The 27,723-nt window shown below is 41.5% G+C and overlaps 5 protein-coding genes across 9 annotated transcripts in view; 2 read left to right on the top strand and 3 right to left on the bottom strand.

The window, feature by feature from the left end:
- LOC146973499 (ligand-dependent corepressor) overlaps positions 1-496 on the bottom strand; it is a 28,727-nt gene extending 28,231 nt beyond the window's left edge. For 2 of the 3 annotated variants that reach the window (XM_085800091.1, XM_085800092.1), the window contains exon 1: positions 359-496. In XM_085800091.1, the coding sequence (XP_085656217.1) occupies positions 359-455 (97 nt within the window). In that variant the 5' untranslated portion in view covers positions 456-496. The remainder of the gene's footprint in view (positions 1-358) is intronic. The other variant, XM_085800093.1, reaches the window with a different exon arrangement.
- morn4 (MORN repeat containing 4) lies at positions 115-8,871 on the top strand. 2 transcript variants are annotated; one of them, XM_085800095.1, is made up of 5 exons: positions 115-258; positions 4,537-4,610; positions 5,892-6,006; positions 6,085-6,194; positions 6,283-8,871. In XM_085800095.1, exons 2-5 carry the CDS (start codon positions 4,544-4,546, stop codon positions 6,429-6,431), a joined length of 441 nt encoding a protein of 146 aa, XP_085656221.1. In that variant the 5' UTR covers positions 115-258; positions 4,537-4,543; the 3' UTR covers positions 6,432-8,871. The 2 variants fall into 2 exon arrangements, with proteins under 2 accessions (XP_085656221.1, XP_085656220.1); XM_085800094.1 differs by lacking the exon at positions 115-258 and adding an exon at positions 3,698-3,799.
- Positions 8,872-10,537: 1,666 nt separating this feature from the next.
- ankrd2 (ankyrin repeat domain 2 (stretch responsive muscle)) lies at positions 10,538-13,100 on the bottom strand. The gene is made up of 8 exons (XM_085800089.1): positions 13,056-13,100; positions 12,259-12,405; positions 12,018-12,125; positions 11,836-11,934; positions 11,606-11,704; positions 11,383-11,481; positions 11,189-11,287; positions 10,538-10,682 (listed from the first exon to the last, which is right to left on the bottom strand). The coding sequence occupies exons 1-8, from the start codon at positions 13,089-13,091 to the stop codon at positions 10,557-10,559; spliced, it is 813 nt and encodes a 270-aa protein (XP_085656215.1). The 5' UTR covers positions 13,092-13,100; the 3' UTR covers positions 10,538-10,556.
- An 866-nt stretch (positions 13,101-13,966) lies between these two features.
- On the top strand, positions 13,967-16,646 carry st3gal7 (ST3 beta-galactoside alpha-2,3-sialyltransferase 7). The gene is made up of 8 exons (XM_085800088.1): positions 13,967-14,072; positions 14,273-14,441; positions 14,535-14,661; positions 14,746-15,083; positions 15,164-15,350; positions 15,505-15,645; positions 16,047-16,196; positions 16,295-16,646. The coding sequence occupies exons 2-8, from the start codon at positions 14,293-14,295 to the stop codon at positions 16,379-16,381; spliced, it is 1,179 nt and encodes a 392-aa protein (XP_085656214.1). The 5' UTR covers positions 13,967-14,072; positions 14,273-14,292; the 3' UTR covers positions 16,382-16,646.
- A 332-nt stretch (positions 16,647-16,978) lies between these two features.
- Positions 16,979-24,892, bottom strand: hps1 (HPS1 biogenesis of lysosomal organelles complex 3 subunit 1). Of its 2 annotated transcripts, none has more exons than XM_085800086.1 (18): positions 24,751-24,892; positions 23,494-23,685; positions 23,276-23,410; positions 22,692-22,834; positions 22,499-22,607; positions 20,924-21,084; positions 20,699-20,801; positions 20,524-20,608; positions 19,868-19,923; positions 19,623-19,790; positions 19,331-19,510; positions 18,974-19,050; positions 18,743-18,880; positions 18,514-18,578; positions 18,161-18,306; positions 17,858-17,971; positions 17,522-17,604; positions 16,979-17,441 (listed from the first exon to the last, which is right to left on the bottom strand). In XM_085800086.1, the coding sequence occupies exons 2-18, from the start codon at positions 23,608-23,610 to the stop codon at positions 17,276-17,278; spliced, it is 2,046 nt and encodes a 681-aa protein (XP_085656212.1). In that variant the 5' UTR covers positions 23,611-23,685; positions 24,751-24,892; the 3' UTR covers positions 16,979-17,275. The 2 variants fall into 2 exon arrangements, with proteins under 2 accessions (XP_085656212.1, XP_085656213.1); XM_085800087.1 differs by having other exon boundaries at positions 16,979-17,438.
- Positions 24,893-27,723: the final 2,831 nt, after the last annotated feature.

The following is a 27,723-nucleotide window of genomic DNA, read 5'->3' as shown; positions in this document are numbered from 1 at the left end:
GCAAACGGGATCTTTTGGCCGACGCAACGCCTTAGAGACACTCCCTTTAAAACAAGCACGGTGCCCTTTAAACAAACTAACGTTACGCCAGTAGGTAACTAAAGTCTGCAGTAAGGATTTAAGACCGATAAAAGCAGAAAGGAGAGCACAACAAGTACCCTAACACTGTCACAAACTGCAGCATTTAAGTAACTGCTCAGGCTGGCTGCCGTGAGAAGGAAACAGCGGACGGAGGACAAAAAAGTCGAGATGCCCCAAGTGAGTCCGGTAATAGATGGTTATTTACACCGATAACGGTCGCGCAGAGACGAAATTCAACCGGTAAAAATGTAGAGTGTGCAACTGGCATCATCCTTACCTACACAGTGAATGAGTTTGTGTCGCCACGAATCAAGTTCCTGCCGAAAGCCGCGCCTGTCGATTGTGCATTGCTGCCTTTTACACTGACTCGCCATTTTCTATCGTTTGTCTGGCGCGCACCAGCACGGGAAGAGGAAGCGCTTGCCGCGGGTACGCGCACGCCTCTGTTGTCGGAGAGGAAGCCGCTCCAAAGGGAAATAATGCTCATTAATTTCATTCGGGGGAGCCAAATAGACCCATCGAAGCCTGTCACTAACTAGGGAAATAAATATGCTTTTTTTTTTAAATCACTATCTAGCTAATGCATTGTAGTTTCTATTATATCATGTCAATGTGGCAGAGGTATTTTTGTCTTTTAGTCCATGGTACCCACTCAAGGTAACATTTTGGAAAGGTACATGTCCATAGATGATATTTTGGTATGATAATATCAAAATATCATGGTAGCTTTATGACAGTTATCAGCACATAAATGTATCCACCCCCTGCAATAAATAGGCCTCTAAATGCAGGGAGCATATCCTGTTTTGTGCTCATTTTCAGACCTTTACTTATGTGTTATGAGGCATATTTGGTAGCATTTTAAAGTGTACAATCCTAGCTTTTATTTAGACCTAGTTTTGGACCAATCTAAAAAAATATAAAGGTAACATGGTCAAAGGTCAATCTGTCTCAACAACTATTTTTCCACTATTTTTGCCTAAACTGTAGTCTTTTTTTTATAGCACTGTGAAATGTAGGAACAGCACTGACACAAATAACAAAAACTGAAATACTCACAGGACTGTAACAGTTCAGGAAATGTATAATCTTCCCATAATATCCTACTGAGGGATGAATATGGGTCTTAAGTGGAACATGGGCCCAGGCGAGAATTGTCAATAACTGCTAATTCTTCTGTATTTCTCAAAGAGACCCTCTGATATGTGCATGTTTGCAGTTTGCACATTTTCGTGCACTCGAGATTGTTGGTGAGGCAGGAGAAGTCTGGAAGCCTACAGGCCATGATATTTAGTTTTCTTTACATCTTTACCCTAATCATCATCATCATCAGTCCAAAGTTAGTTTAGTTTGAACGTCCTGGCTCTTAAAGTTTTAACAGCCAATGGCTGACAATTATTTCAAATTGTTGCAACTGTACATTTAAAAAAAAATACACCTGTTTTGATGGGCAGACAGTTGCTGTTGGGGGTGCTTCACATCTAGCCTGTGAGGGGAATTGTGAGGTGAGTGGCCTAGCAAACAAGTTTTTTTGAAAAATGTTGATAAATTAGTTATACATAGCCTTTCTAGATGTATATCTATTTTCAATACATATTTAATTGGGGTTGCCTCCATCAGATATAATGTAATTTATTTTCTTAGCTAACTTTGTTCATTCTTTCTAGGTGGCTCAATTAACCTTATAGTGGGGCAGCATAACAATTATTCATTTTGTGATAAAGGCATCAGATTTGGTACATTGCTGAATGTTAAATGAATCTGGATATTGGGCCACTGCAAAGTTTTATTCTGATCACTGTGGCAGCCATTTTAAAAAATGGCCGGCTGTGGTTACTGGCATGGAATGCTTTGCCCACCCTACAGCTGCTGTTTCATCTTTTCTACACCACAAATATAATTTAGAAACAAGTTAATGGGAGAAAATCCTTATTATAATGTAAGAGAATAGAACATAAACCTTTCTTGGCTCTCATATTCCCCTTCACAGTCTGCGGCCCTCTCTTTTTATTGGGGGTTTCAATTGATAACATAGGCTACTGTAGCTACGCACAATACAAAAACAAGACCAACGTTTCCGTCACAAGCGTATCTATAAAAAAAACTCTAAATGGACCAAATTCTGGATTACCAACTTTGCAAAGAGGGAAAGAGCCCCTCAGGCCTCAGATCCTGGTGGGAGGTTTATACAATGTGGCAAATAGTGTGTTAAACAACAATAAAAATCCCTACACTTATTCATATTTTTAGTGCTTTTGATGATGGCAGCTGGACTAACTGTCATGAAATTTAGGGCATTAGATATTCATGGTTCTTAGAGGATATATCCCTGGGACTTTAATGAGCCACCAACTTTTCCTCTAGTGTTACCCTGAAGTTGTTGTGTTGTGTTGTGTTGTGTTGTGTTGTGTTGTGTTGTGTTGTGTTGTGTTGTGTTGTGTTGTGTTGTTGAAATGTCTTAAAAACACTACACCCATGCTCCATTGAGATGAGTTTTAATCAGTTTGATAAGTGATTGCTTAATTTTTCATGTTGGATCAAGTCAAGTCCATATCAAAATTGGTTAATGAGGAAATATGGCAACCCTGACAGCCTCAGCTTAAGGACTAATTTGTCTTGTGCTAAATGGGAAATGTAATGGCATTATGGGGAATTCCAACAAAAAGATGTGGGATGAAAGAGTTTTACAAGCATTTCAGCCATCTTTTCTGATGGAGTAGCCATACATTCCTATATTCATTGATCTTTCAAGGAGAATGATTATCTTATGGCTATCCTATTTTGCAAAGTAAAATCAACGCTATTGTGGGAACTGCCATGCTATTTTTAGGACATCTTGTTTGACCCTAAAATGTAATTTCAGTTTAATGCCTGCAGTTAGTGAAAGGCCACACCACCAATCAATAATGATAAGAATAAGAAATCTATCGTGTTTATTACATATTATTATCAATGATTACTTATTTGACTCTATACAATACACTCTATGGCCCATACAATAGGCTACTGTCGACTACAGACAAATGAAACCTGTCTTCCCTGTCAGCTGTGATGTTGAGTGATTCACGGACGTTAGAAAATGCCCCACAGGCTTTTATAAATATGTCTGCCGCTGTCTGAAAGCGGCGACACACTAGGCCAATCAAATAAAGTTTTCAATGAGAGTCAACAACAGTCATACAATGAAACAGCGCGGCGGACAGGCTGCAATGATGCTGTTGTAATGCTGTGTTCAAATGTCGTCGGAGATATCGCAACACTGAACTGAAGCGCGTCTGAACGTCAACACGATCACGACAACAGAGGTAAATTTTCAAGTTTGTAGAGAGCGAATAGTTTTTAATAAAACCTGATGAGCTTAGGTGTTATCAGTTAAGGAGCACATTAAGAAAGTAAAATAAAACATTATATTTTCACTTTATCCAGGGCTGTTTTCCCAGTTGTCATGTGCCGTTATAAAACATGTTCTTTCTTAAATAAAACAACGCTGATAATGATAATAATATGATAATATGCATTTATAAGAGAGTTTAATATTATTTGTGACCAAGCTGAGCTTACGTAAATATCCTGTAAGGCTCGGGCTGTTGGATATCGGATCTTACGGGGAGCACCTGAACGCAACATACGGCTCCCAGCCGGTGTTTTCATATTTTTACGCCCCTCTGTTCTTGTACGGTGGTTTCCATGCTTCAGAGACGACAAACGTAGCGTACAGGTAAACGATAGCATTAATAGGTGTTGTCGCTTTTCCCTCATTGTTGTGTCGCCTTCGGCCACAGTCGATTTAAACAGGCTTGTCATTACGAGCGGCAGCCTATTCAAACAACACGTTCCTATGTAAAGGCTGCACTGAATCGAAACATACATTGACAGCCTAAGTTGGATAATACAGTAACGTTTCAGACATGAGTGTGTGAGTTGATGAATTATTTATTCAATGGCGACCGCATGGGTAAAACTACACCTCACTGCCATTCTGTAACACTGTCGTTTGGTTTTTTAAGCAGGAGATATGAGTTGCACTGAACTATATTTTGCAAAATGCTCACTATGCAATAAGCTTTTGTTTATGTCTGCAGTCATGCCTCAGTCACGTTTTTTCAGTCTGTCTCCTCACAGAGAGGGCTTTCATGCAAGTGTGCTTTCATACTGGTTTTACACCAGTAGCAGTGTGAGGACTGGAGTAGACATTTCACAGACTTCTGGGGTTGACAGTTATAGCATCTGGTCATGGCTTTATCCTTTGATCTGACCCACATTCAATGTTCAGCTACACTAACATACACCTTCAGGCTTTCCCTCACAACTTTGAAAATGATCTACTCTGAATTTAATAATCTGAAGACAGAAACCCCTGCTTCATCCACACACTAATTTACTCATCATGTTTGGTTCTCTAATTACTGTGTGTGTGTGTGTGTGTGTGTGTGTGTGTGTGTCGGATGAAAACAGGGGTGCCATGACTCTGACCAGAGGATCTTTCACCTATGCCAGTGGGGAGGAGTACCATGGCGAATGGAAAGAAGGCAAGGCATTCTTGCAGTCAGTTTTAAATCAAGCTTAACTACAGGGATGAGACAAACTCTCACCTGTACCTTCTGTGCAGTACATCTAGTCCTCATGGCATGTCTCCCCAGCTCCACAGCATTGTTGTCTTGCAGGCGGAGAGAAAAAGAACAGTGAGTCACTAAGACTATAACTCCTACATTGTATTTCTATCATTCCAGCCTGGTCTAATGCACACAAGCAGGTGAATTATGACAATAATATTTCTGTTGATGAATCTGCAGGGATGTGTGCAAGCAAAAACATTTAATCTTTCCATGCAGAGGCAATATTTGTCAATCTATGGTTAAAAAAAATAAATATGATAATAATAATAGTGTGCCTTCAAGACGTTAACACTGTCTCATGCACTCACACATGTACAGTGATGCTAGTGACATGCAAGCTCAAGCTATTTAGTCAAATCCCAATTAGCTAGCATCGGCGAGTCACGATGAGCGCAGCCAGATTTACCAGCTCTGGCTTTGTCAAATCTTCCGGATTAGACTTTGGACCTGTTTGGGAAATCTTAGAGAGTCTTCTCCCAGCTGCAGTTCAAAAACCAAATCAATAGAAACACTAGGAACAAGATCGCCTGCAGATATTTTGCATTGGCTACAAGTTTTTAGTTGATTTTAAGTCAATGTAAACACCAAACACTCTGTTTTAAACAGTGTTTTCCTTCACTCCTCAACTTTGCTAATTTTTCCAATGCAGCGATTGCAGCTGCAAACCAGTTGTAGCACTTCTCCAGAAACATGTAGGTGTGTGTCCTCTGACATGATTTTAAGCCGCAGGAGTGGATCATAGGCTACTACGTAGTACACTCCTTAACTGTTCACTGTCAGTCTAGAGTAGAAAGCCCTGCTAAAAAATCTGATGGATTACAGAGCTGTAATTCCTACCACACAGGAGGCAGATGGGACTCCTAATTCAGTAGTAAACCCTTAGCTAAAGGGGGGGCACTTAAATCTAAGCACGTACTGACTCATGTGACATATGAAGAGGCTCTACAATACCAAGTCAATGTAAAACCCTGAGCAGCATAGGGAGTTTAAATGTTGGTCATCTCTCACAGTACACTATGCACTATTACTAAAGAGTAATCTATAAGAGGCTAAGAGGTTAGATGAGGCATGATCACACCCGTGTAGATAAAATGTAAAACGCCATATGGAATCATGATATCAGGATTTACTGAGTTTGCATCATCAGATTGAATTTTAAAGCATTACTCACTGAGACGGTGTGTGACTTTACAGGTCGGAGGCACGGTGTCGGTCAGCTCAAGTTTCAGGATGGGACCTGCTACACTGGACAGTTTGAGAACGGACTCTTCCATGGCTCTGGTGTGCTGCTCTTCACCGATGGATCGAGGTGTGTGAGACAAAAAGAAAAGTTTTGTCCTCAAGCAGAAGTAACAACTGACACTCTGATCTCTCCTCGTCACATCAGGTACGAAGGGGAATTTTTACACGGAAAGTTTCAAGGCACAGGAGTCTTCAGTCGATACGATGGCATGAAGTTTGAAGGGGAGTTCAAAGACGGACGTGTTGAGGGATATGGTAAGTCGCCACTGGAGCAGTTTGCCCACAAGGATGTCAATATAATGTCTCTGGTGCTGGTCATAGTGTTCTGTGTCTGTGCCTCCAGGGCTATTGACTTTCCCCGATGGAGCTCATGGTGTCCCACGAAACGAGGGCTTGTTTCAAAACCACAGGCTGCAGAAGAGAGAGAAGTGTCCAGGAGTGGTTCAACGTGCGCAGGCTTCAGCGTCCAATGCTCGCACTCTGGCACTTTGACCATCGCGGCCCCTGATGGAGATACGGTCAGGGATCCAGCACCTTCCCGGAGGGCCTCAGGGATGTGTACTTGTATACTCCCCTCCAGCTCTTCTCTCAGTGTCTCTCTCTTTTAAGTGACCATGACTTTTCTTTTTTTTGCTGCATATTTCTTACTTTGCCCACACTCTAGTTTGGAATGCGCGTGCAATTTGACCAAACAATGGCTTTCTGTATGACTGACCTGAACTGCACAACACCATGAAGCACACCTTTAACTTCACAAGTCACAAAAACAGCAGATGCTGCTGTTCTCTCTTGTTCATGAACAGTGTCTTAGTGTTTTACAGCAGTTTTCATACATCAAATCACTGGATGTGGGAGACCCCTTCTTACTTTACTAGGTTTTTTTTTCTCCTGCTTAAAGAAGAGGTGTAAAGTAAAGTCTGTATGAAGAAGACTATGGCTACTAATTAGGTAACGTCACTTAAAAATGCTGCAAGTTATTACATGAGAGTACCCTGTGGAGTTTGACCAGTGGTAGCTCAATGTATTTTCAAATGCGCCTCCAGCTGGTTTCAATAATATATGGACACGAGGAAGCACATGCATGTGGGCAACACGACACAGATTCTTGCCGATGTTTTCATGCGGTTCTGTTGATGGACAGTTGGTGGTGGTAATGAACATAGTAGTGTAGCAATGCCTTCACAAAACCAGTGAAGAAGATTGTTAATTAGCAAACACGGTTATAAACAATTCAGGATAAAAGATATTTGACAGAAATAAGAAAATGCATTTAACATATTTGCCGGACCTCAAAGAAGTACACAGTATTTTTGTGTATGTACAAAATGCGGCACATGGCACCTTTAAAATCTAATCTCAATTAACTAAGCTGCTGCAAACTATTGTTCAAGGAATGCAATCTGCCACTGGTCTTTCTCCTTTTTAGAGGATCAGTATTCACATTTGCCTTAAAAAGTTTAAAGGGGTTCGTCTGAACATCAGACGAAGCACAGCGCCCTCTCCTTCCCTTCTCTCCTCTGCATCATTTGCCCTGAGGTTTCTGTCAGCCTAATGAATTTGAGGTCTGCTTGAAGATTGCCTTCACTCAGAGAGACACGTTGCTAAGCTGGTGCTGAGTTTCAGCTCCCATCACTCACAAGTCCAGCAGCTCTCCTTTCCAATAAACCTCCCTCTCTCAGTGGAAGCCACTGGGGAGCAGATTTAACTCAGTCGGATAATTCTCTCATGTTATCCCCGTCTAACCAGAACACCTGCATGACTGGACATCCTCAAAGTAGATAAACAGTCATGACTAAATGCATTAAATTAGGGTCATTTATCTCAATTGAGGCAGCTGAATGAAATAATTTGATATATCAGATATATATTTAAGAGTATGTAATTTGAATGTATGTGTTTTTCTGTGAGGTGTATATATATATATTCATTGTCATTGACTGTGTTTACACTGACCTTTCAAATGAATTCAGAACTAATTATTTGATTGGTCAGGTAGAAAATTGTGTCACTGAGTTATTTAAGACAGTGTGATGTTATTGTATCCAATCATGATGACAGATGAATTCAGTGTACTTGAACTGTTAATAGGCCTTATCAAGCATGTGTAGACGAAGCTTGTCTAGGGTTGCTTACATAGCATTTCAACCAAAGACAATCACATGATGTTATAGGTGAGGCAGCCTGGAACATGTGTTATTTCTTACAGCTGAACAATAAAGACAAATCAATAAAGACAAATCCACATGGGAATTCAGTGCACAAGAGAAACAAAAGGACAGAAGAATAAACAGGGAATTGATATGAGATTTTCTGTTGTACATATATAAGTCTCTAGCCTGGATTATTCACAGGCACTGATTTTCATTGTTGTTGTAGTCTGTGAAGAGTAGAAGAAAATCAATACTCAATATTATCAGCCCATACTCTTGCTTGCCGTGAATATGCCCATTTGGTACAGCAGTGTGCTGCAGAGCGCCATCTGAAAGAATGAAGGTAGCAGAAAAGCAGAGCAGTGCATGCATCAGTACTGCTTTTTACAAGCACACAATGATACTTTAATGTTTGCTGTATGTGCAAAGTGTGTAATATGCTGTATGTCAAACCATGTAATAGTATTTTCCTTTCCACTATGTTGGAGACGACACCTGCGCAAGCCTTCTTTGCCTACACACTCCTGCCTGAGTGAAATTGAATACAGTGGAATACTACATCCATTTCCTACACTGGAAACATATGGTGCTTTAAAAGCGTGCCTGTCCAGACTTTCACCTGCCTGGAAAATATCATTGCCATGGTTACCTTTTTTTTCAGTAACAATATAATGTTGCTTTGAGTGCTCTTAGAGAAAACTACCACACAGTATCCTCTCATTCTCCTGGAACAAGTCTGGGTATGTATCAAAATGGTTGATGTGTTTATTAAAAGCCATGTGATGAAAAAGATATATGTTTTTTTTCTGTGGGTATCATCACAGCTCTTGGTTTGAATTCAAAGGCATAAAAAAAAGTAGTTAATTTACTGATGATTGTGCAGCCGTTTCTGTGTTCTAACACAGGGCTGAAATCTGCGACATCTGCAGCTGTAGGAAGAAGTTTAACTGTTTCAGGGATAAACAGGTTCCTCTGATTTTTGGCTGCTGCACAGCATGAAGCACGAGCCTGCAGCTTCCCCATCCCCCTTCTTATTCTACACCACTTCAGCCCTCTGCAACATCACAGCGCAACAGCACACTGCCTGTAGTTCACATGGAATAAAACACGACAGAACCAAAGCTGTAAAACATGTATGAGCCCAACAGATTTAAGGGGGGGATCTGGTTTTCCCTCTGATACATGGCCTATATTACTTGGACATTATACTTAAGTATCTCTGTTAGGGTCAGGTTGAGGAAATAAAACACATTTAATGTAGTGTGCATAACCTTGTATTTACATGGCATGTGTCTCCACTGAGGTCCCTGACAGTTAGACAGGAACAGGAAATATTGTGCATGGCTGATAATAATCTACAATGAACACATTGATATTTAACAGAAAACTGTGACTGCCTTTCAAAACAGCATTTTGTACTCCCCCATTATGAAAAGTACAGCAGCACAACATTTGTTTAACAAAACGTGAGCTTAGAATTATAGGGTTCTATCTCCGTTTTGGGTAGTTCCGAGATATTGAGCATCAAAGTTCCAACTCGGCTTGTGTTTTGGTTGATAAAACCTTTTTATTTTATGAATAACTAATTTAAAAAATGTTGAAAATTTAAAAATAACACCACACAGGCATTAACAGACCACTAATGGATGATATTATGCAAAAAACTCAATTTTGAAAAAAATGGAGATAGAACCTTATAATTCTAAGCTCACGAAAATGAATGGTTGTAATGACTCACTGTACATAAACAACCTCGTTGTAAACAGCGGAGCAAGAGGGTCGTTTTCCCAGTGTGAATGAGCAACCTCCCTCAGGAACATTTGAGCCACTGATGATAGAGGGAAAATATGTCCACTGAGCCCCCTTCAATCCCTGACTTTTTTCTTTTGAGGGGGGGTGCATACCAGCCGTCTCTGTTATCATCAGTTGACATCTCAAACACAGTCCTTCTGTGTGCTGTGGCTTTGTCTTTTGCTGCAATAAAACAAGGACCTCTTGATGTATATTCAAACGCAGCTTCTGTATAACGGCATGTATTAATATTAATTAACTTCCAAAAGCATTGCAAATCAGATATGAAACATCCATGAGAGTAAGATCCTAAAGCTCTTTGGAAGCGAATGCCGAAGCTCAAATGCTGCTATGTTTCCCAGTTCTTGTGTCCTTTTAAGATAAGCAGATCATTTTGAATCCGTCACATCAAGGATGACATTTTCCACTGTCAGAGTTCAGACTTATCTCAGAGGTTAACATCCATGACCTGGAGAGACAGATTGTGAACACATCACATGGTTTCATGCACATACATAATATTCAGGCCTAATGCATATATTCTCAAATATGATGTACACAGCCTTAATGTGGAATTATACACAAAGTATTTTCAACCTGAGCTGACAGTCAAAGCAAGTGACATTAAAAAAGAATACAGTATAAGATTAGATGTATAGTTTTTACTCTGCGCCTTTCACTGTTCTGCTGTGCTGTTGTCAGGCAGCACTAGTCCCACCTCACTCAGCTTCTCCAGGCTCTGCAGCGTCTCCATGATGTCAGACTGCCATTGTTTTACCTGCTCCACAGCTGTCACTCCCTCCTGTATCACAGTTCATACTGTCAGCATGTTATCATGCAGTCATATTGTATGTGCAGTGTTGAGTTATGAGCCACAGCATGTTGGCTATATGCAAACAACAAGCCCTGAACCTTTAAAGGTACAGTTCAAGGTTTGGGAAATATGTTTATTCACTTTCTTGTCACAAGTTAAATGAGAGGATCCATTTTTATGTATTTATTAGTACATAAAATATGAGGCTACAGTTACTAGGCAGCAGCCACTTGTTTAAAAAAAAGACTATAAGATATGTACACATTTTCCCTTTAATTTACAATGACCGAAACAAGGTATAATAAATAGTCTGATCCAAACGTAATTGTGGTTTTAATACTTTGGTTTTTGTATATATAAAAACAATAACCTATAGCTGTTCCCTCCTGTCTTAGATAACCTACAATGGCTGTAGAGTTATAAATAATATAACACAAAATTGGAAATTATTCTCTAAAATTTATTTTATGAGAACAACAGGAAGAAAAACTTACATGATTTTTTATTTTTGTGTCAGCTCCCGCATGTATGAGCAGCTTCGATATCTTGTGTCTGTTGAGACGCACAGCGTCGTGCAGGGCTGTGTCCCCTTCCTGAGTGAGGGAAAAAACCCATATATATATTATTGATAATAAATAAATTATAGACAATAAAAATGGAATTGAAATGCTGTTGAGTTGCTTCCTACCCTGTCCCTACAGTTGATTCTGGCACCGCAGGACAGCAGGTACTCCACAATAGTAGTGTGGCCTGTTCTTGTGGCTACATGCAGAGGGGTGCTGTACAGCTGGAACATTGACATAAACTGTGACGGTGTTCCTCACGTGCAACCGGCCAACTGAACATCAGTATGTTCACTGACATGCAGGCATTCGTTGTGGTACAAATATAGTCACAAATAAAATGCACACCTTATCTCTGACGTTCAGGTCGGCCCCGTGGCTCTTCAGGGCTTTGATGACTTCCAGGCTTCCCCCTCTGCAGGCCCAGTGCATGGCCCTGCAGCCCAGCTGAAATACAGTAAAAGGGCCCCATCCTATTAGTAATGCTGACTTCAGGGCCTCCAGAAGCTCTGGTTTTAGTGTGTGAAGATAATCTCATCATCATCTTTACAAACAAGCAATGTGACTGTACGTCTTACTCGATCTTTGAAGTTGACGTCAGCTCCATTTTCTAAAAGACTTTGGACAACAGTGGCGTGTCCCTCCAGAGAGGCACGATGCAGGGCCGTCCTCTTCAACTGGAAAATTTAAAGATGTCCTAAGTAAAAACGATTTGTTGTGGTATTCTGTACATCTATTTATGCTGAAAGGGAGAGCATACCTCATCATGGACATCAGGGCTCCCACCATCAGCCAGATATTTGTCTATCACATTCAGTTTGCCTTGAGTGGCTGCATTCATGAATTGTGCAGTATCCACATGCTCCATCTGTCAGTGCAGGGACCCACACACACATGCAGGCATATACACAGAGGAGGGACAGGGAGGGTGGGGGGCTGAGACTCAGATTTTATATCTCCTCATGTACATGATGATATGGTTTCTGAAAATTATAGCTCACCACAAGGATCTCCCCTGACAACCCGGCTGAGTATGTTTTCTTAATCTTTTTTTTCCTTTTGCACAGCTCCATGATATTTTCCTCTCCACTCAGGTTCACAATCTCACAGTGTAGCTCAGAGGAAATCATCCTCACTCGCTCCTCTGCCTGAAAGTGACAGAAACAAGAATCATGTAGAAAACAGTATCCGAAAAGCTTGGTGGAAAAGTTGTCATTGGTTTGTCAGGCAGAGTAATGCCCATTGGCTAATGGCTGTTGAGAGTCAGGAATGAAGGTGTTAATGTCAAAATAAATTCATAGTGCAAGTTAGGCTTGCTCATAATAATAAAACTAATGTTCCCAGTAACCCCCCCCCCCAAAAAAAAAACTACCTCTTATGTGTTATATTTAACCCAGCAAGCAATTTCAATCTCATATCTAGTGACACAGCCGTCCTTGGTTTTGCACTTGTGGTGCTGTGTGTTTTCCAGTGGATCACAAGCACATGGGTGTTGACGGAGGCTGACAGATATTTTCGCTTCATGTTCAGGGCTTAACGACAGTGCTGACATGTTTTCTAGGACACAGCTCATTCATGCACACGTCTTAACATAAATTATCTATTCACATTTTTCATGAATGAGGGCTTTACAGCTTGTGATGTGAATGTTATACCAGTGCCATTCAACCTGCTGTGATGAACTAAGTTTCCCTTGTGATTAGTAATTATTGTCATTATTACTCAATGTCTAACACTCTGATGGCAATGGAAAATCATCACATGTCACAATGGGAACATCAATGTGTCTCTCACCTACCTGAGCTTTCTTTTCTACTCCTGTTTCACTGTTCATCACACTTGCTGTCCATGCACAATCTCCCCATCCCTGTTTGCATAAAAAAAGACAGTCAATAAAGTTATTTCAAAGTTGTTCAAATCTTAGGAGTATATGACAAAAGTATAGCAAACCAGTATAACAAAAGAGGAGTGGTGAATAACTCGGCGGATGTCTGTGTGTCATTTTATACAGAAGCGCTGCATGCCCAATGGCTTCCTGGCTGGAATGTCGGGTTCATGGTGGGACATTGTGTTACCCTAACAAACAGGTGTGTGTGCACTTTGGTGTGTGTAAGCAGCATGTATGTTTGTGAGTGCTTGCCAGCTCTACACCCTCTCTCTCTCTGCCCTGTCCCTCACACACAGAGTACATCCAAACCTTTAGGCATGCCATGCCCAGGTCATAAGAGAACATTCACTATACAAGCTCCAGGCCTCTAGCCATGCCTGAGAACTGCACCAGTCTCTCACATCTCCTTTACAGGGGAACAGTCCTCATTAACACACAGTTTTAGGGAATTATGTTATGTATTATTGTTTCATTACGGAGTAACACCTTATAAATCTGTTTCATAAGCAAACCAGCATTCAGTCACTGTCCAGTCTCATCTTTTAACTGTTCCATTAAAGTAAACAGTTCTGTCGGTATATCAGATTATACACACATAAATACAGTAATACATGTAACTATGTTAATCATACACCAAATCTCCCTTTCAGCACATGAAATCTTTACGGTGTCATCCTGCTATAGTGCTGTTTGGTCTTGGTCTCACACACTCAGTCTTATTTACAGGCACTCCTGCCAGAGTGTGACTGAATGGCATGTTAATAGTTAACCCAGTGTCATTGGGGGAAGTGGTAAAGTTCAGCCTGGTAGGAAGCAGCAGCAGCCATTTTAGCAGTACACAGCATGCCTCTTGCTGCTTTCCCATCAGACATGGAGATCAAGCGAACAGACAGTTGACTGTCAGCTTACGTCTCTGCCAGGCTGGCTGTAAGTCTTAACTGTTCATTTGAAGTGTTTCCTTTTTTTTGCTTTAGTGCATAGAAACAATTTTAAAAGACTGTTTACATTTCTATCATATCTAAGACTGCATGGTTGTTTAATGTTGTTATTAAAAAGTTTACCAGGTTGAAACAATATCAGCTCACAGCATTTTTTACTGTGAGTCAGTGGTTGTCTGTGTGGCTCAGGTTATGCAGGTTCAGGTGCCATGGTGACGCTGAACCACTTGAGTGTGGAGGACCCAGATAACGGCTCTTCGCTGCTGCCTGAGGCTGCAGAGGCTGCGGCACCAACACCCGTCTCTCACAGCCAGCAAGTTGTCACAAAGACTGACTCCAGGGAATTCTTCCTCAGCAGGTAGGCTGCGTCTCTGCAGGTAGCTACTGTATTTATACTGTAGGCTCTGCTCTGCTGCAAGTTCTGTGGTGTGTTTTTCTCTCTGCGGTGCAGGAGTGAGAACCTTGCCTTCAGCCTGCTGCTGCTGATTGGATGCTTCTCGGCTATTCTGATTCCTGCATATTTCCCCTTGGATCAGGTGGCGACACTCAGCAATGACTACCAACATCCTAAAGATCTGGTACGGACACACATCTTAGCAATAACTTTGGATCATTTCTCCATTGTAAACAAACTGCTCCTAATGTTTGTCCCTCTCTTCAAGGTGTTATTAAATCGGTCAGCATCCCTGCTGTCAGGCCCCTGTCAACCTCGCTGGTGTCTGAACCACCTCAAGCCACTGTCCTGTGCTGCAGGCCTCCTGGACATACCTGTGTTTGTGCAGCAGGACAGGCCTGTGTCCTGGCGCCTGGCCCCTCCCCTGGGGCTGCAGGGCAGTGAAGAGCATCTGGCCCTGGCTCTTGCCTCTCTGCCAGAGCCTGGCCTTCCTCCATCCCTGAGGAGAGAGGGCAGCTGCAGGCGTTGCATAGTGGTGGGAAGTGGAGGGGTTCTTCATGGGAGCCATCTTGGGGCTCATATAGATCAGTATGACATCATTATCAGGTATGTGTGTTGGTGTCAGACGGACGCAAGTGGAAGGATTCATTTTATACATAGTCTACATTTACCATCTCGGTCACCAGGCTGAATAACGCTCCAGTGCCTGGTTTTGAGAGGGATGCTGGTTCCCGCACCACCATCCGCCTGATTTACCCAGAGGGAGCACCTCGCTCTGCAAATGAGTACAAAAAGACCACCATGGTTGCTCTGGTGGTCTTTAAGAGCTTGGACCTGGACTGGCTCATTTCTGTCATCACCAAACAGCCTCTGGTGAGAGCTGCATCACGCAAACCATTGCACACAGAAATGGTGTATTACATAAGCTGAGAGTGTCACAGCAACGCTGCAATCACATAGTCACACTCGAAGCCTCACACGTTCGACATCTTCTGTGTTTTGGGGTTTTTTCTTTTTTTCTTTTCAGAGCTTCTGGTCGAAACTGTGGTTCTGGAGGGAAGTGGTGGATGATATTCCTCTGAGAGCAGAGAACTTCAGGATCCTCCACCCAGAGATTATTCACAAGACGGGAGAAGTCTTACAGAAATATTCTCTGAAACAAGGAAATGTGAGTTTCTGACACAACATGCATATTCTATATTTAAATCCCTTTGGCAGGTTGGGATACACCATATACTGCTCATGCTTTGTTGTATGCTGTCATATAACACTGCATGCAAAAAGAGAAAACAGGCCTCCGAGATCAATGGTGTGCCTGCGTAACCTAACCTGTGCTGAATAATACATAGATATGCCTGAGACGAGTCTTGACTTTGTTATAAGCCAATAATTAAGGGAATGAAAGATGAGCTAACACAACATTCAGTTCAAGAGGGTAACATACTGATTCCATTACCCACTGCCCTTAATATGGGATTTTTGCTTATGCTTTGCTCATCAGTGAGTGAGTAGTTGGTGCTTATGCTGGTTGTAGATATAAATCAAAGAGTATTGTCTCTTCTTATGCAGATAGTGCCCACACTAGGCGCCAGTGCAGTGGTGATGGCTTTGCAGCTGTGCGACCAGGTGAGCCTGGCAGGGTTTGGGTATGACATGCAGCACCCAGAGGCCCCGCTTCACTACTACGAGAGAATACGAATGGATGCAATGAAGGCTCAAGTAAGTTTAGACTGATTACAGAGCGGTGGTTTATGTTTTCGTCTCGTGCTTTGAACTGAGTGATTTAGTAAGGATTCGTTTTTCATCTCATCATCCAGGTGGTGCACGACGTCAGCGCAGAGAAGCTCTTTCTCAGGGACCTGGTGGCTGCAGGAGCTGTGACTGACCTCACAGGAGCTCTGTGAGCCAGCTGTGCAGAGACTGATAATTCAGTGAACTCTATATGCCCCCCCCAGCCCCCCTATCTCTCTCTCACTGTATGGAGTCCAGCATTAGTGAGCCCTGCTGGAGCATCCTGCAGAGAGCGGACTGACCTTTAAAACGCTCACAGACTCCAGTGATGCCTCGTGAGCGAGCACATTAAACTCTAAAAGGTTAGACGAGCTTGTGATTGTCAAGATTTGTCAAAATATAGCACATTTAAATTCAATAAAGTTATTACATTACCAACTGTTACAAGTACAGTAATTCTCATACAGGTGAATCTTTTGTAAAATGAAAAGAGTGGTCCACGATTCAAACTGTTCTAGTCAGTGCTAGTCTGTTACACTAACAATAAAAAAAGTGAATATGAAACTACTGATATTTATTGTTGCCATAAAGAATGTGTATTAATCGGCATTACACATACAGTCTCATTCATACATAAAAGTTACAATACTAGCTGTAGAAAAGACAAACATGGACGGTGTCTGCATTTATAAAAATTATCAGCTGCAAATTTAAAAAGTGTACAGTATAACATCTATGGTATTACTTATAAATAGGAAACAGATCAAAAATGAGTTTTCAAGAATATATTACAATCTATATAATAATTCATGAGTGATGATGTCAAGATTCTTCATACAAGACACAAAATAGTGCAAGGGCATTACAGTGTTCAACTGCACTAATCATAAACTTAAGTGCTTCCAAAAATAGTTTTAGGTCAATATATCATGGGATACACAACCATATACACATCATTCATGATGGAAACGTGGACCATAGTTTATATAGAAAGGCAATTCATGGCAGTAGTAATGCAGTAATGTGTACCTTGGCTGCTGTGACTCTGTTCAAGTGTGCGGTTGTGTCTACAGCAGCAGATTGCATGAAGGCTCCCACAGTTTGCTTGCCAGCTGTCGGCAGTGCTGGAGGATGATCTCGGTGGGAATGACCCCCAGGTGAACCGTCAGCAGCTCGTAGCACTTCACCACCTCACCCTGGTGGTTCTTACTGTAGAACCGCAGCAGCTTCCTGCTGGACACATCACTTTCTATAGTCAGCAGCACTCTCTCTTGGATTAATCCCATCTATTTCTGTCACGCACTGTTGTTTACCTGTAGTAGTCCCATGCCAGCATCCCAATGGGGGCCGAGTCATCAGGTAGGATGGGCATGTCTCCTGCCTCTAACTTGTAGCCCTGTTTGGTCAGATAGACACATTATTATATATATATAGACATAGTGTTTTAAACTTTTACATGATCTCATATGTGACACTAAACTGACTTGTTTTCATCATTGCATTATAAACAGTTACATGTACGATGGCCCTGAGAGCTCAATGTACCGCAACTTAAGAAAACACACACAGAGGTGCTCATGGAGACACACAAAAATAAACAAAAAAAAACATGAGGGACCATGTGGCACACTTTTGTTCAAATGGTTTACCATTTCATTTTCAAACCAGAGGAAGTAGCAGAAATAGAAGTCTCCATCACGCAGTGTGACTGTGGAGTAGCCTTTACGGAGAAAGCGTCGTGTTGTGCTGACAAGGCCCCAAACCTTCAGGACAGATGAGGGAAGAGAAATTCATTGAAGACAAGAAAGAACAGTAATTATGCACACATGTGGACATAAAGGAGGAGGTGGTCATCATTGCACATGGACAAAGATGTGATGGCTGTGCTGTCAGGTGTGCAAACTAATGTCACACTAATTCATTTTACAACGTGCACTTGAAGTATACTCGACCTTGTTTTTGATGAACTGAGCCACCGGTCCCTTCCCCAGCTCAGACGTGGTGCGTTCTGTGATGTTGAGCGATGGTGCAATCATTTGGCCGGTGGATCGGTCCACACAGATGAAATGGATGAGGCCAGGGAAATCCTCCAGGTAAGTGATATCAATTGGGTCAAGATCAATACACTCAGGATAACAGTGTTAGATTTCAGAAAGATTTATAGACATGTATGTTTTTTAAGATCCCCAACATATGCATGCACTTGAAGAAATATTACTAATTCAGTTTTGTGCTAAGCAGGTCTCTAAGATGAGATGCAATATGGCATCACAGGGAAGCAGGATTATTTTACTGATAGGATATGACACCATGGTGATGTTCCTCTTGCTTTTAACCAACAGGAAGTCCTTCCAGTCCATCAGTTTCTCTCTGGATGAGACAGACAGATAAAAAAAAAGATAGAAAGAAAAGGGCATGAACAATGAAGTCACTTGTCTTGCAGTTATGGTTACACTTAAAATGGAATCAGAAAAAACTAAAACAGATTTTAATATGTAACTAATAATGCCCAAGGCCAGTAGACAGATACTCACTGCACCATGGTTTGGGCTCTTTCTTGCAAACCTGGTGACAGACGCTGAGGAATGTCGCCTGGTCCAGGATCAATAAGAAAACACTGTCTGTATATTCCACACAGCTGGGTCTTCATATTCTTGCACCACGGGATGAGGCTGAAATAAAAACATGAACATCATCATTCAATGGGTCAAATAACTGTCTTGCTATGACCTATTTTGGCCAACAGAGGGCAATGAAAGACTTACTCTTTGTTGAACCCAGGCCCTCCTTTTGCAAAGGCTCGGTTCTTGAACTCAGTCCAGACATTTTGTAACTGTGCAGACTGGATATAAAACAGGACAAAATGATTATTTTATTTATCCACCTCCAAAAGCTTAAAATATTTTCAAATCTTCCAACAAAAAATAATTTTATATTACAACGAAGTATAAAATTTATAGCAAAGTAGCTACTCAAGTAGGAATTGAAACAGACTTACGGAAAAAAGTATTTTACTCTTAATAGTTGTTTTACATGGGAATTCCCTTTCAAATTATAGGTAGGCGTGTATTGGTGAGAAATAAAAGCTTCATTGAAAAGCAGACAACTGTAAAAACACAAACCTGTAGGTCACTGGGCCCCAGAGCTTTAATGAATTTATCCAGTTTGCTGCGGATGTCATGTATCGTCAGCTGGCCTCTTGTGGCCGCGGGGCCTTCTTGGCCTTCACTTAGACGCTTCTCCAGCTTGGCGAAAGCCTCCAAATACTTATACACTGACGTGGCCACGTTATTGGTGGGAATCTGACAGATAAAATACAGAAGTGGTTCAACAAGGCAGCAAAGGTGGGTTTAGTGTGTAGACATGTGAGCAAAGTAGGAAGAAGGAAGCAAATGTAGACATGAACCCACAAACCTTAGTTAGCAGCACCAGTGTGATGCCAGGCCACAGTGGTAGACAATACATGGAGTGAGGCATCATGGGATATAGCCCTTCTTTGCTTGAGACCTCTAAGAAGACTCTGCGAGGGGTTGAAGGGTCAGGGGGAGGAACTTCCAGAGTCTGCAAGCTGTCCTCTGCCATCTGAAGACAATATTATTCATCACAGTAACCAAACCATCAATTTACTTTTGCAAAGAATAGCACAAATCTCCTCTCACCTGGACATCTGGGTCCATGAACTCAAACACAGGTGTACTTCCTCTCTCTGGCTTCTCTGGAAACACAATAATTAACAACACACTCTTGTTTAGAAACTGTAAGACCATTTATTTGAGTCTCTTCATGTTTGGATGCAGGGATATAAATGTACATGTTGTGGATGTGGCAAAGTATATGTTTCCCTCTTTGGTAACACTTTACAATAAGGGTCCCTTAATTAATGTTAGTTAGTACATTCTTAAGCATTAATATATAAACTAATGTGTTAATTAATGCTGAGTAATGCATACATGATGATAACTAATTACATTATTCAACTTTTATTATTACTTAATAATTTATTAACTAACTTTGAGTAGTAAACATGAATTAACTGCTTACTAATAGGCTACATTAATTAATGTGTTTCCTAATCCTAAATAATACATAATAATGACTGTTCTTTCTTATATATGTAAACAGTTAATTAATGCTTAATAATGTACTAACTAACGTTAAATAAGGGACCCTTATTGTAAAGTGTTACCCTCTTTTTTTATGCATAACATTGTGTTGCTGTGTAGAATAAACACTGGCTGTGAAAAATACCTCTGAGACAATAAAGATTCTTTGTCTAGGTTTGTTTCCCCCTAGTAAGAACAAGGACACAACCCACCTGAACTGCTTGAGTCTCTGTCTGTTGGCGACGGCTCTGGAGTGTAAAAGCTCTCAGGACCCGAACCAGACGTACTCTCAATATCCTTCACACACAGAAACAGTTAATAAACAATCACAAAGAAGGTGACCATCATATTCTACCAGTGCTGTGTGTGGCTGTCAGTGTTTTCTACCTCAGGACCGGGGTCATCCAGATCTGTGTTGCTAGGATACATGTTCTGTGCCATGATGATGAGGGCCAGCAGGTCGGAGGTGGCGAGAGTGCTCGCATTGCGGCTAGAGTAAATGGACGAGCAAGGAGATGGTATACGTCATAAAAAATCTTTAACAGATTCCAATGGAGCAGACTTAGGACTTATGACTGACAATGAAGGGTTGATGGAAACATCTGTGCACACCTGGAGTAGAAGGCCAGCAGTTTGGTGTGAACCAGGATGAAGGCGTGAAGCACCTCCTCCCCTGCTCTCTCCACACTGCTGTTGAGCTGCTGCACCAGACGCTTCTCCAAGAACTCAATGCACTGCTCACACAGTGTGGGGTGGATCAGCCTCTCCACTGCCTGAGAGAGAGACAGAGAGACAGAGACAGAGAGAGAGAGAGAGAAAATTTTATTTGAATAAAGTATGATTCGTTAGTTTAACCTAAAAATCCCATCTAATTCAGAAATTATAGCCCTAAAGGGCAAATGAATCTTAATTCATCTGGCGAATTTGTAGCCTATATATATTTTTTTTTTATTTAACCTTTATTTAACCAGATAAAAGCCCATTGAGATCTGGATCTCTTTCGCAAGGGTGACCTGGCCAAAAATGATCAGCAGCACGCGGTACAGCAGCAATACATGTCAACACAGAAATGCAAAGAATAACAATTAGAAAATATACAGAGTTTTACAATTTCAGATACAACAATTGGAACAACAAAATAAATAATTTAAGATTTGAAGCACAGGCACTGCTGGGTGAATTTCTGCTGCCTATCTTTCAAAATAGAGCGAAAGGCTCCAAGTGGGATTAGTTTAGCAAGTTTCAGCTCTTTCTGTAAAGTGTTCCATGCCGAAGGGGCGGCGGAGCTGAATGCTCTTTTCCCAAATTCAGTCCTTACCCGGGGAACAGATAAAACAAGGGTTGAACAAGAGCGCAAAACATAACTACTGCTTGTTTCTTGCAGTAATATGCACAAATACGAAGGCATCAAGCCTAAAAGAGCCTTATAAATTAAGGTCAACCAATGTACATATCTGCGTGCACTAAGGGGGGGCAGATTTGATTTTGAGTACAACTCACAATGATGGGTGAGTGACTATATGTGTATGCCAGATGAATTTAAATGAGCAAGTTCCCATTTTTAGGATGACAATTTAAATGTCAAATTGTAATAGCAATTCCTTAGGTAATACAATATTGCCTTCTAGATTTTTCTGCCATCTAGTGGTTCAATCCTGATATTTTCAATATATCTGTTCTGATAGAGCAAAGAACTAATGAAAATCAGGAATTCAGAAACATAATGTTACTCATATGAAGAAAAAAACAAAACAAAAAACACCAGTACTATTCATGCCTACCCATGCAATACTAAATAATTGTGACAAGGCTAAGGTTGTTGAACACAAAAGAAAAACACTAATAATTTAATAATTCTAACATAATAACATAATACACTATATAATATCATCTACTCTCCTAGGATGTCAGACATCCAATCCTCCACTCAGGTTATTTTTACCACAGTATATAGATACATGTACACTTGATAACAATATTGCTTTGGGACATTTTCATAAAACTGAGAGCTCTGCAGCATCTCTGGCTTTGCTTTATTGCAGCCAGGATCCTGAAGCAGCAAAGATATTCAGAGCTCTTGAAGTGCAGCTTCATGGTGTGACTTAAGGTACAACAATCAAGTCTGTGAGTGAAAGGTTTTGCAGAATATCAAAGAAGAAATGGCTTTTTTTTTTAACTTCACTGCACCTCCACTAAGAAGCTCTGGTCGTTCTCTTTGAGGTGGTTGTAGGTCTCCAGCAGACTCTGGAGATGCTTCCACAGCCTCGCTCTTTGCTCCGTGTCCTGAGGTCGCAGTCTGGTGACAAACAGACACAGTCCAAACATCAACCACAACTAAACTGCCCGATGCCCAGGAGGGAGACACACAAAGACGCCTTACTCTCTCCTGATGAGGTTACTGCTGAGGGTGACCATCCCAAACAAGACCTCAATCATCTTCTTCATCACGTAAATCTTCCTCCTCAGATCATCCTCTCCCTCCTCGCCGTCTCCATTCACAGCAATGTAGAGACACTCGTCAAACTGTGAGGGCAACAAAAGGACAAAAGTAGCTTGAATTAGAAATATGAAATGAGTGTGATTGTATTGAACTGCTTCATGCTCTCTGTGTTTTTTAAGGAATACAGAATACTGTTTATTCTGAATGGACATTAAACTTGTCAATAGTTTGGACTCGATAACTGTTTCTGCACTGCAGGAGGACAAAGCCTGGTTTGATTCCTCAACAGGACTCACATGACAAACATGACGCTTCACTGCCAGAGAGGCCAGCATTTAGGTCACAGCACTTTTACTGCTGGCGAGGAGAGAATCAGGAATGCAGAAATCTGCTTAATACATCGGGGCATTTTCTTTTAATGGATGTGTGTCAGGGAAATTTATTTTTGCCTCATGAAGAGAGCTAATCTGAGGAATTGTACGGGAGCAAGTCTAGCTTTTATTTTGAAAGGCAGGTGCTGCTACCTGGTGTAGGACGTAGATGTGGTTGTTTTCTGTGGTGAAGGAGGTGTAGCTGTCCACCAGCCTGTCCACCATGGTGCTGCAGGAAATAATGATGGGAGCAAACAGAGTGCTGATGCTGTCCTCAAAGGCAGGAAGCTGAGAAACAAAGCAAAATGTCAAATTAAGAGTCGTTCCAACAGCTACAGGAAGTCAGAAAAATGCAGGATCTTCCTCCTCACCCCCTGGCCTTCCTCCTGAGACGCCCCATACTGCGCCTGGATATTCTGCTGAAATTCTGGGTCAGTCCAGTGGAAGAGGACCTCGGCGCTCTCACTGGCTATCAGCAAGCACTTCATCTGGACCGCAGATGCACCTCCTGTCCTGCTTTACTGGGGTGTCCTATTTACTCCAAGCGCTCCACATGCATCATGCTACGAAGAAAAGATTTTTTTTTTTTTTTATTGAGCCAAAAGACTTCTTTACTGAGACAAAAGACAGAAAGGCAAAAATATCTGGGGAGGGATTTTCATATAAGTAAAGAGGTCTGACATGTTGCTGTTCACATCTGGGGCCAAGTCCAAAAAGAAGAGGGTGCTAACATCAAGAATGTGAGGACAGAGAGGAGCTGCAGCAACAATCTCACAAAATGGATTTAGTAGTAAAACACTGAAAGCACTCAATATATAAACAATGCAACTTTCCCTGCTTTTCCAGCGCAAGTGTGCAAAATCTTAAAGAAAGAAAAAATATATAATTTTAATGTTTACTAATATGACAAACAAACACCTAAATAAGCTTTATTTCTATGGGTGTTTGTTTTCTGATGATAAAGTCATTATGAAGTACTGCTTTTAAATAAAAAATATGAAAGACAGTCCTGAAGAATGCATTTAATTCATTGATACCACTAATTAATTGATGTTAAATGGAACAAATCAAAGATATTCTGAGCATTATAATTGAAAAAAAGCATGCAGCTCAAAAGCTCTAACATCAATTAGATTTTTTTGTAGATTGGATAAATAATCTCAAATTCCTCAGTGAAAACATACACTTGTCTGAACATTTAAATGCAGCCGTGGGTTCACTGACTGTCACAGACTGTTCTCACACAGGCCAAGTTATGGCTCCATTAGTCACTGGAGTAACTGAGTGAGAAGCCATGGGAAACTTTTCTCCCACACTTTGTGAGATCTTGACCTCAAGTAAACAGTATCTGGTGGCTGATATTTTATCAATGACAGCGTCTGATGAGAGCACCAATGAAAAACGAGGAAGGTCAGAGACAGATATGCCAATGGTGAGGGGTCAGAAGATACGACTCCAGTCTGTGAATGGTTTTGTCCCCTGATCCGATCCGTAGAATACATGGCGTGTTTTACCAAGTGCCTCAAGTTACTTCCCCATAACCAAACTTTTACCTTCCTCACTGCACACACTCACTTGTTCACGTAAAAAAACAAAACGAAACCACACAACAAGTCACAACAGCTCACCCCGTGTTTCCTTCGCCGGGTGATCCCAGCATCCCTCTATGTGACTGTGCGCGCGCGCGTGTGTTTCCTCCAAAAGAAAACAAAAAAAACTCGTCTCTCTTCAGTTTGTGGACGTTTTCATCTCGGCTGCTGTTTGTGTGTCGCTCCGCTTCCTTCCGTCCGAGTCCTGTGAGTCATGTGACACCAGAGGGGCGATGCTGCTGATCTGGGGACAGACGGAGGCCGGCGGAGCTGCGGAGGAGCTCGGTGTGCAGGGCTGCAGGCTGCTCCTGGGTCAGCTGGTTCCTCAGCGGAGCCCGGAGCGGCTCGACCTCCTCCCTCCGCAGGAGCGTGGTGCTGAGGGGGGCAGGAAGCAGTCATGTGCTGCTGCCTGCGCTGCCTGGGCCACATGACTGAGAGGCTGCGCTGCACACAAACAACAGGTTGGCAACTTGGCATTTGTGGAATTCAGATTGAGATTAGAGCTGCCTGTGCTCTGGATTTGTCAATTTGCTGCAAATCAAGAAAAAAAAAGAGGTTTGCATTCAGGGAAACAAGAGAAACTGAAGATCACAATGCGCAGATTGAGGCCTGTGATCTGGATATTATCATAATATCAAAATTGTGTGTAGGCTAGTATGTCAAGTTTTCCAACGACATATGGAGCCTAACACTTTTAGCCTATAAGCAATTATAATAAACATTTTTTTAAAATATTAAATAGTTACAAAAATTCTGCACATAATTCAATCTGTAATTCAACAGACAGTAGCCTAAATATTTCTTATTGTAAACTACATGTAAGCATGCATATATTGTTTATTATTAACTGTAACTGTATTGTTATTATTACATGGACTGGAAAAAGCACTGTTACATAAGAATTCATTTTAGCATAACAAAATCTTATGTCACTATGGGTTTTTACAGAGCCCAAACATTATTAATATTATTATTATTATATAAGAGAGATCAGAAATCTATAATACACTTAAAACGCCAGGTCACCACCCGAAATAGATGTTGGAGATCTTTCATATAAGACAGTACAGTATGCGGCATATACAGTACATAACACACTCATCAAACACCAGGCTGTTTCTCGGAGAATGTTTTGATGGCTACAACAAATCTGTGTTGTATCATGATATTCAACAAAGATTGTATGCTTGGCTCCTGAGCGGTGCAAAGAACCCCATAGCAACATAAATATTTATGTTTTATTAACCTTGCTTGGGTCAAAATGGTCCAAAATGCCAAGAGTTCTACATCGTGGTCTAATCTAATCCATCAGTTTTCTGGGGATCCAGCATTCATGGAAGTCTTATTTAAGCTGACTCCTGTATATACAGAGTAAACATCATGAAATCCTCAGTGTTTGTGAACAGGGCAAGGGGGCCTTGCATGTCTCAAAATGGATCACTGAGTATAAACAGTGTAAGGCAGGCCTGGGTAACAGTTACCTCCACTAAGGAGGCACTGTCACGCAGGAGTGGCCAGACGCGGCGCAGTCCTCCTCAATCACAACACAATTAGATTTTGTCAGAGGAAGTGATGCTCAGCAGTTGTTATCACAAGCTACAGGTTTATACGAAGCAAAGTTTGTCAAACAGAAGAATTTCCATGGATCGGGTCGATAAGATCGTGGTCTGAATGTCAGGAGGTTCACCGAGGCCACGGTGTCCGATTTTGCTTTGGTCGGTGGAGATCAACCAGCTACTTACAGGTCAGAGGGAACTCAGTCACTCAGTGGAGAGACTTTTGATTACAGTAAGTCAAGTTTTCAAACCAGAAAGCATTTCGGTTTGGTCTGATGTCTGGGTCAAAGATGTGGCTGATCTAGGAGCAGTTTGAACTCCTGCTGACAACTCATTTACATCAATTTTCTTGACAGAGTGCAGAACAATTCAAGTCACTTATTCTTCTCGTGTCTGCCCTCTCTCACTTTGTTTTTCCAGGTTTGTGCGGACTTTACAAATAAAGCATGGCTGCACATTCCTCTAAATGTGCATGGACTTCATAGTGAATAATATATTTCTCCTAACAAGCCCACCAAGTCAATGGACCAGGTGTGAACGAGCCTGGTTTGATTCTTACATGTCAACAACATTGGCCTGTTTAAAATTAACCACATGTGAAATGAGAAGTTCGTTTCTGCTGCTTATGTAAAAGCAAAAGCATTTTCCATGAATGGAACGTATAATTAAAGGTACATGCTTTGGATCACAGCTCTTGAGGGGCCGCCAGTGTTAATGACTCACTGTCATGAAACTTCAGTGCAGTTCAAGCATGTCTGGCTTTCTATAGAAATCAGTGCAATTTTTGCATAAAATGCTATTTGGGGAGAAAGAGAAGGGAGCAGAAGTAGCCGAGTATTTTATGACATTTTATCTTGTCCTTTAACTCTCTTCTACATGATTCTACCAAGCACATCCAAGTAGTCTATACATCAGCAGACACCAAGCCAGGTCTGGCCCAGGTTTAGCCTCTCTGGGCCAAAGCTGAGGTCTGGGGGTTTTAGTCCATCCTGGCTTCATGTTTCCCATCAGCAGCTGCCTCATGCAGTGACAAGACAGCACTCTTCCCACTACAAAGACTTGCCCCAGCTGCTTCCTCACTCTGTGTATGTGCATGGAAGAGCTGAGTGAGTGAGAGCACCAAAAATGGTACCTTTAATGCTCCAGGGACCTTTGATGAGGATTTTACTGGAATTAGAGCATTTTTATTTATAGGCTCTCTCTGTGTGAGGATATTTCAGCTTTTCTGTAAATCATCTTTTCATCTCCTTGTATCTTTTTTGTCCTCCTTGTGACCATGTGCTGCTACAGATCTCCTTCACATCCTGTGAACTGATGTGGAGTCTTGCTCAATGCTGATTCACATGATGAGATTAGCTGTTTATACACAAGTGCGCTTCTTCCAAGTCATCTCTTGCATGCAGCTGTGAGCACACAGGCTAAGTAATATGTAGTTTTACCAGTGACAAACTAAATT

This window comes from Trachurus japonicus, chromosome 15, assembly GCF_045865225.1.
Source record: "Trachurus japonicus isolate A0001 chromosome 15, Traja_1.0".
Classification (NCBI taxonomy): Eukaryota; Metazoa; Chordata; class Actinopteri; order Carangiformes; family Carangidae; genus Trachurus; species Trachurus japonicus.
Note: the sequence above shows the minus strand (reverse complement) of the source record. Positions and strands in the feature narration are given on the sequence as shown.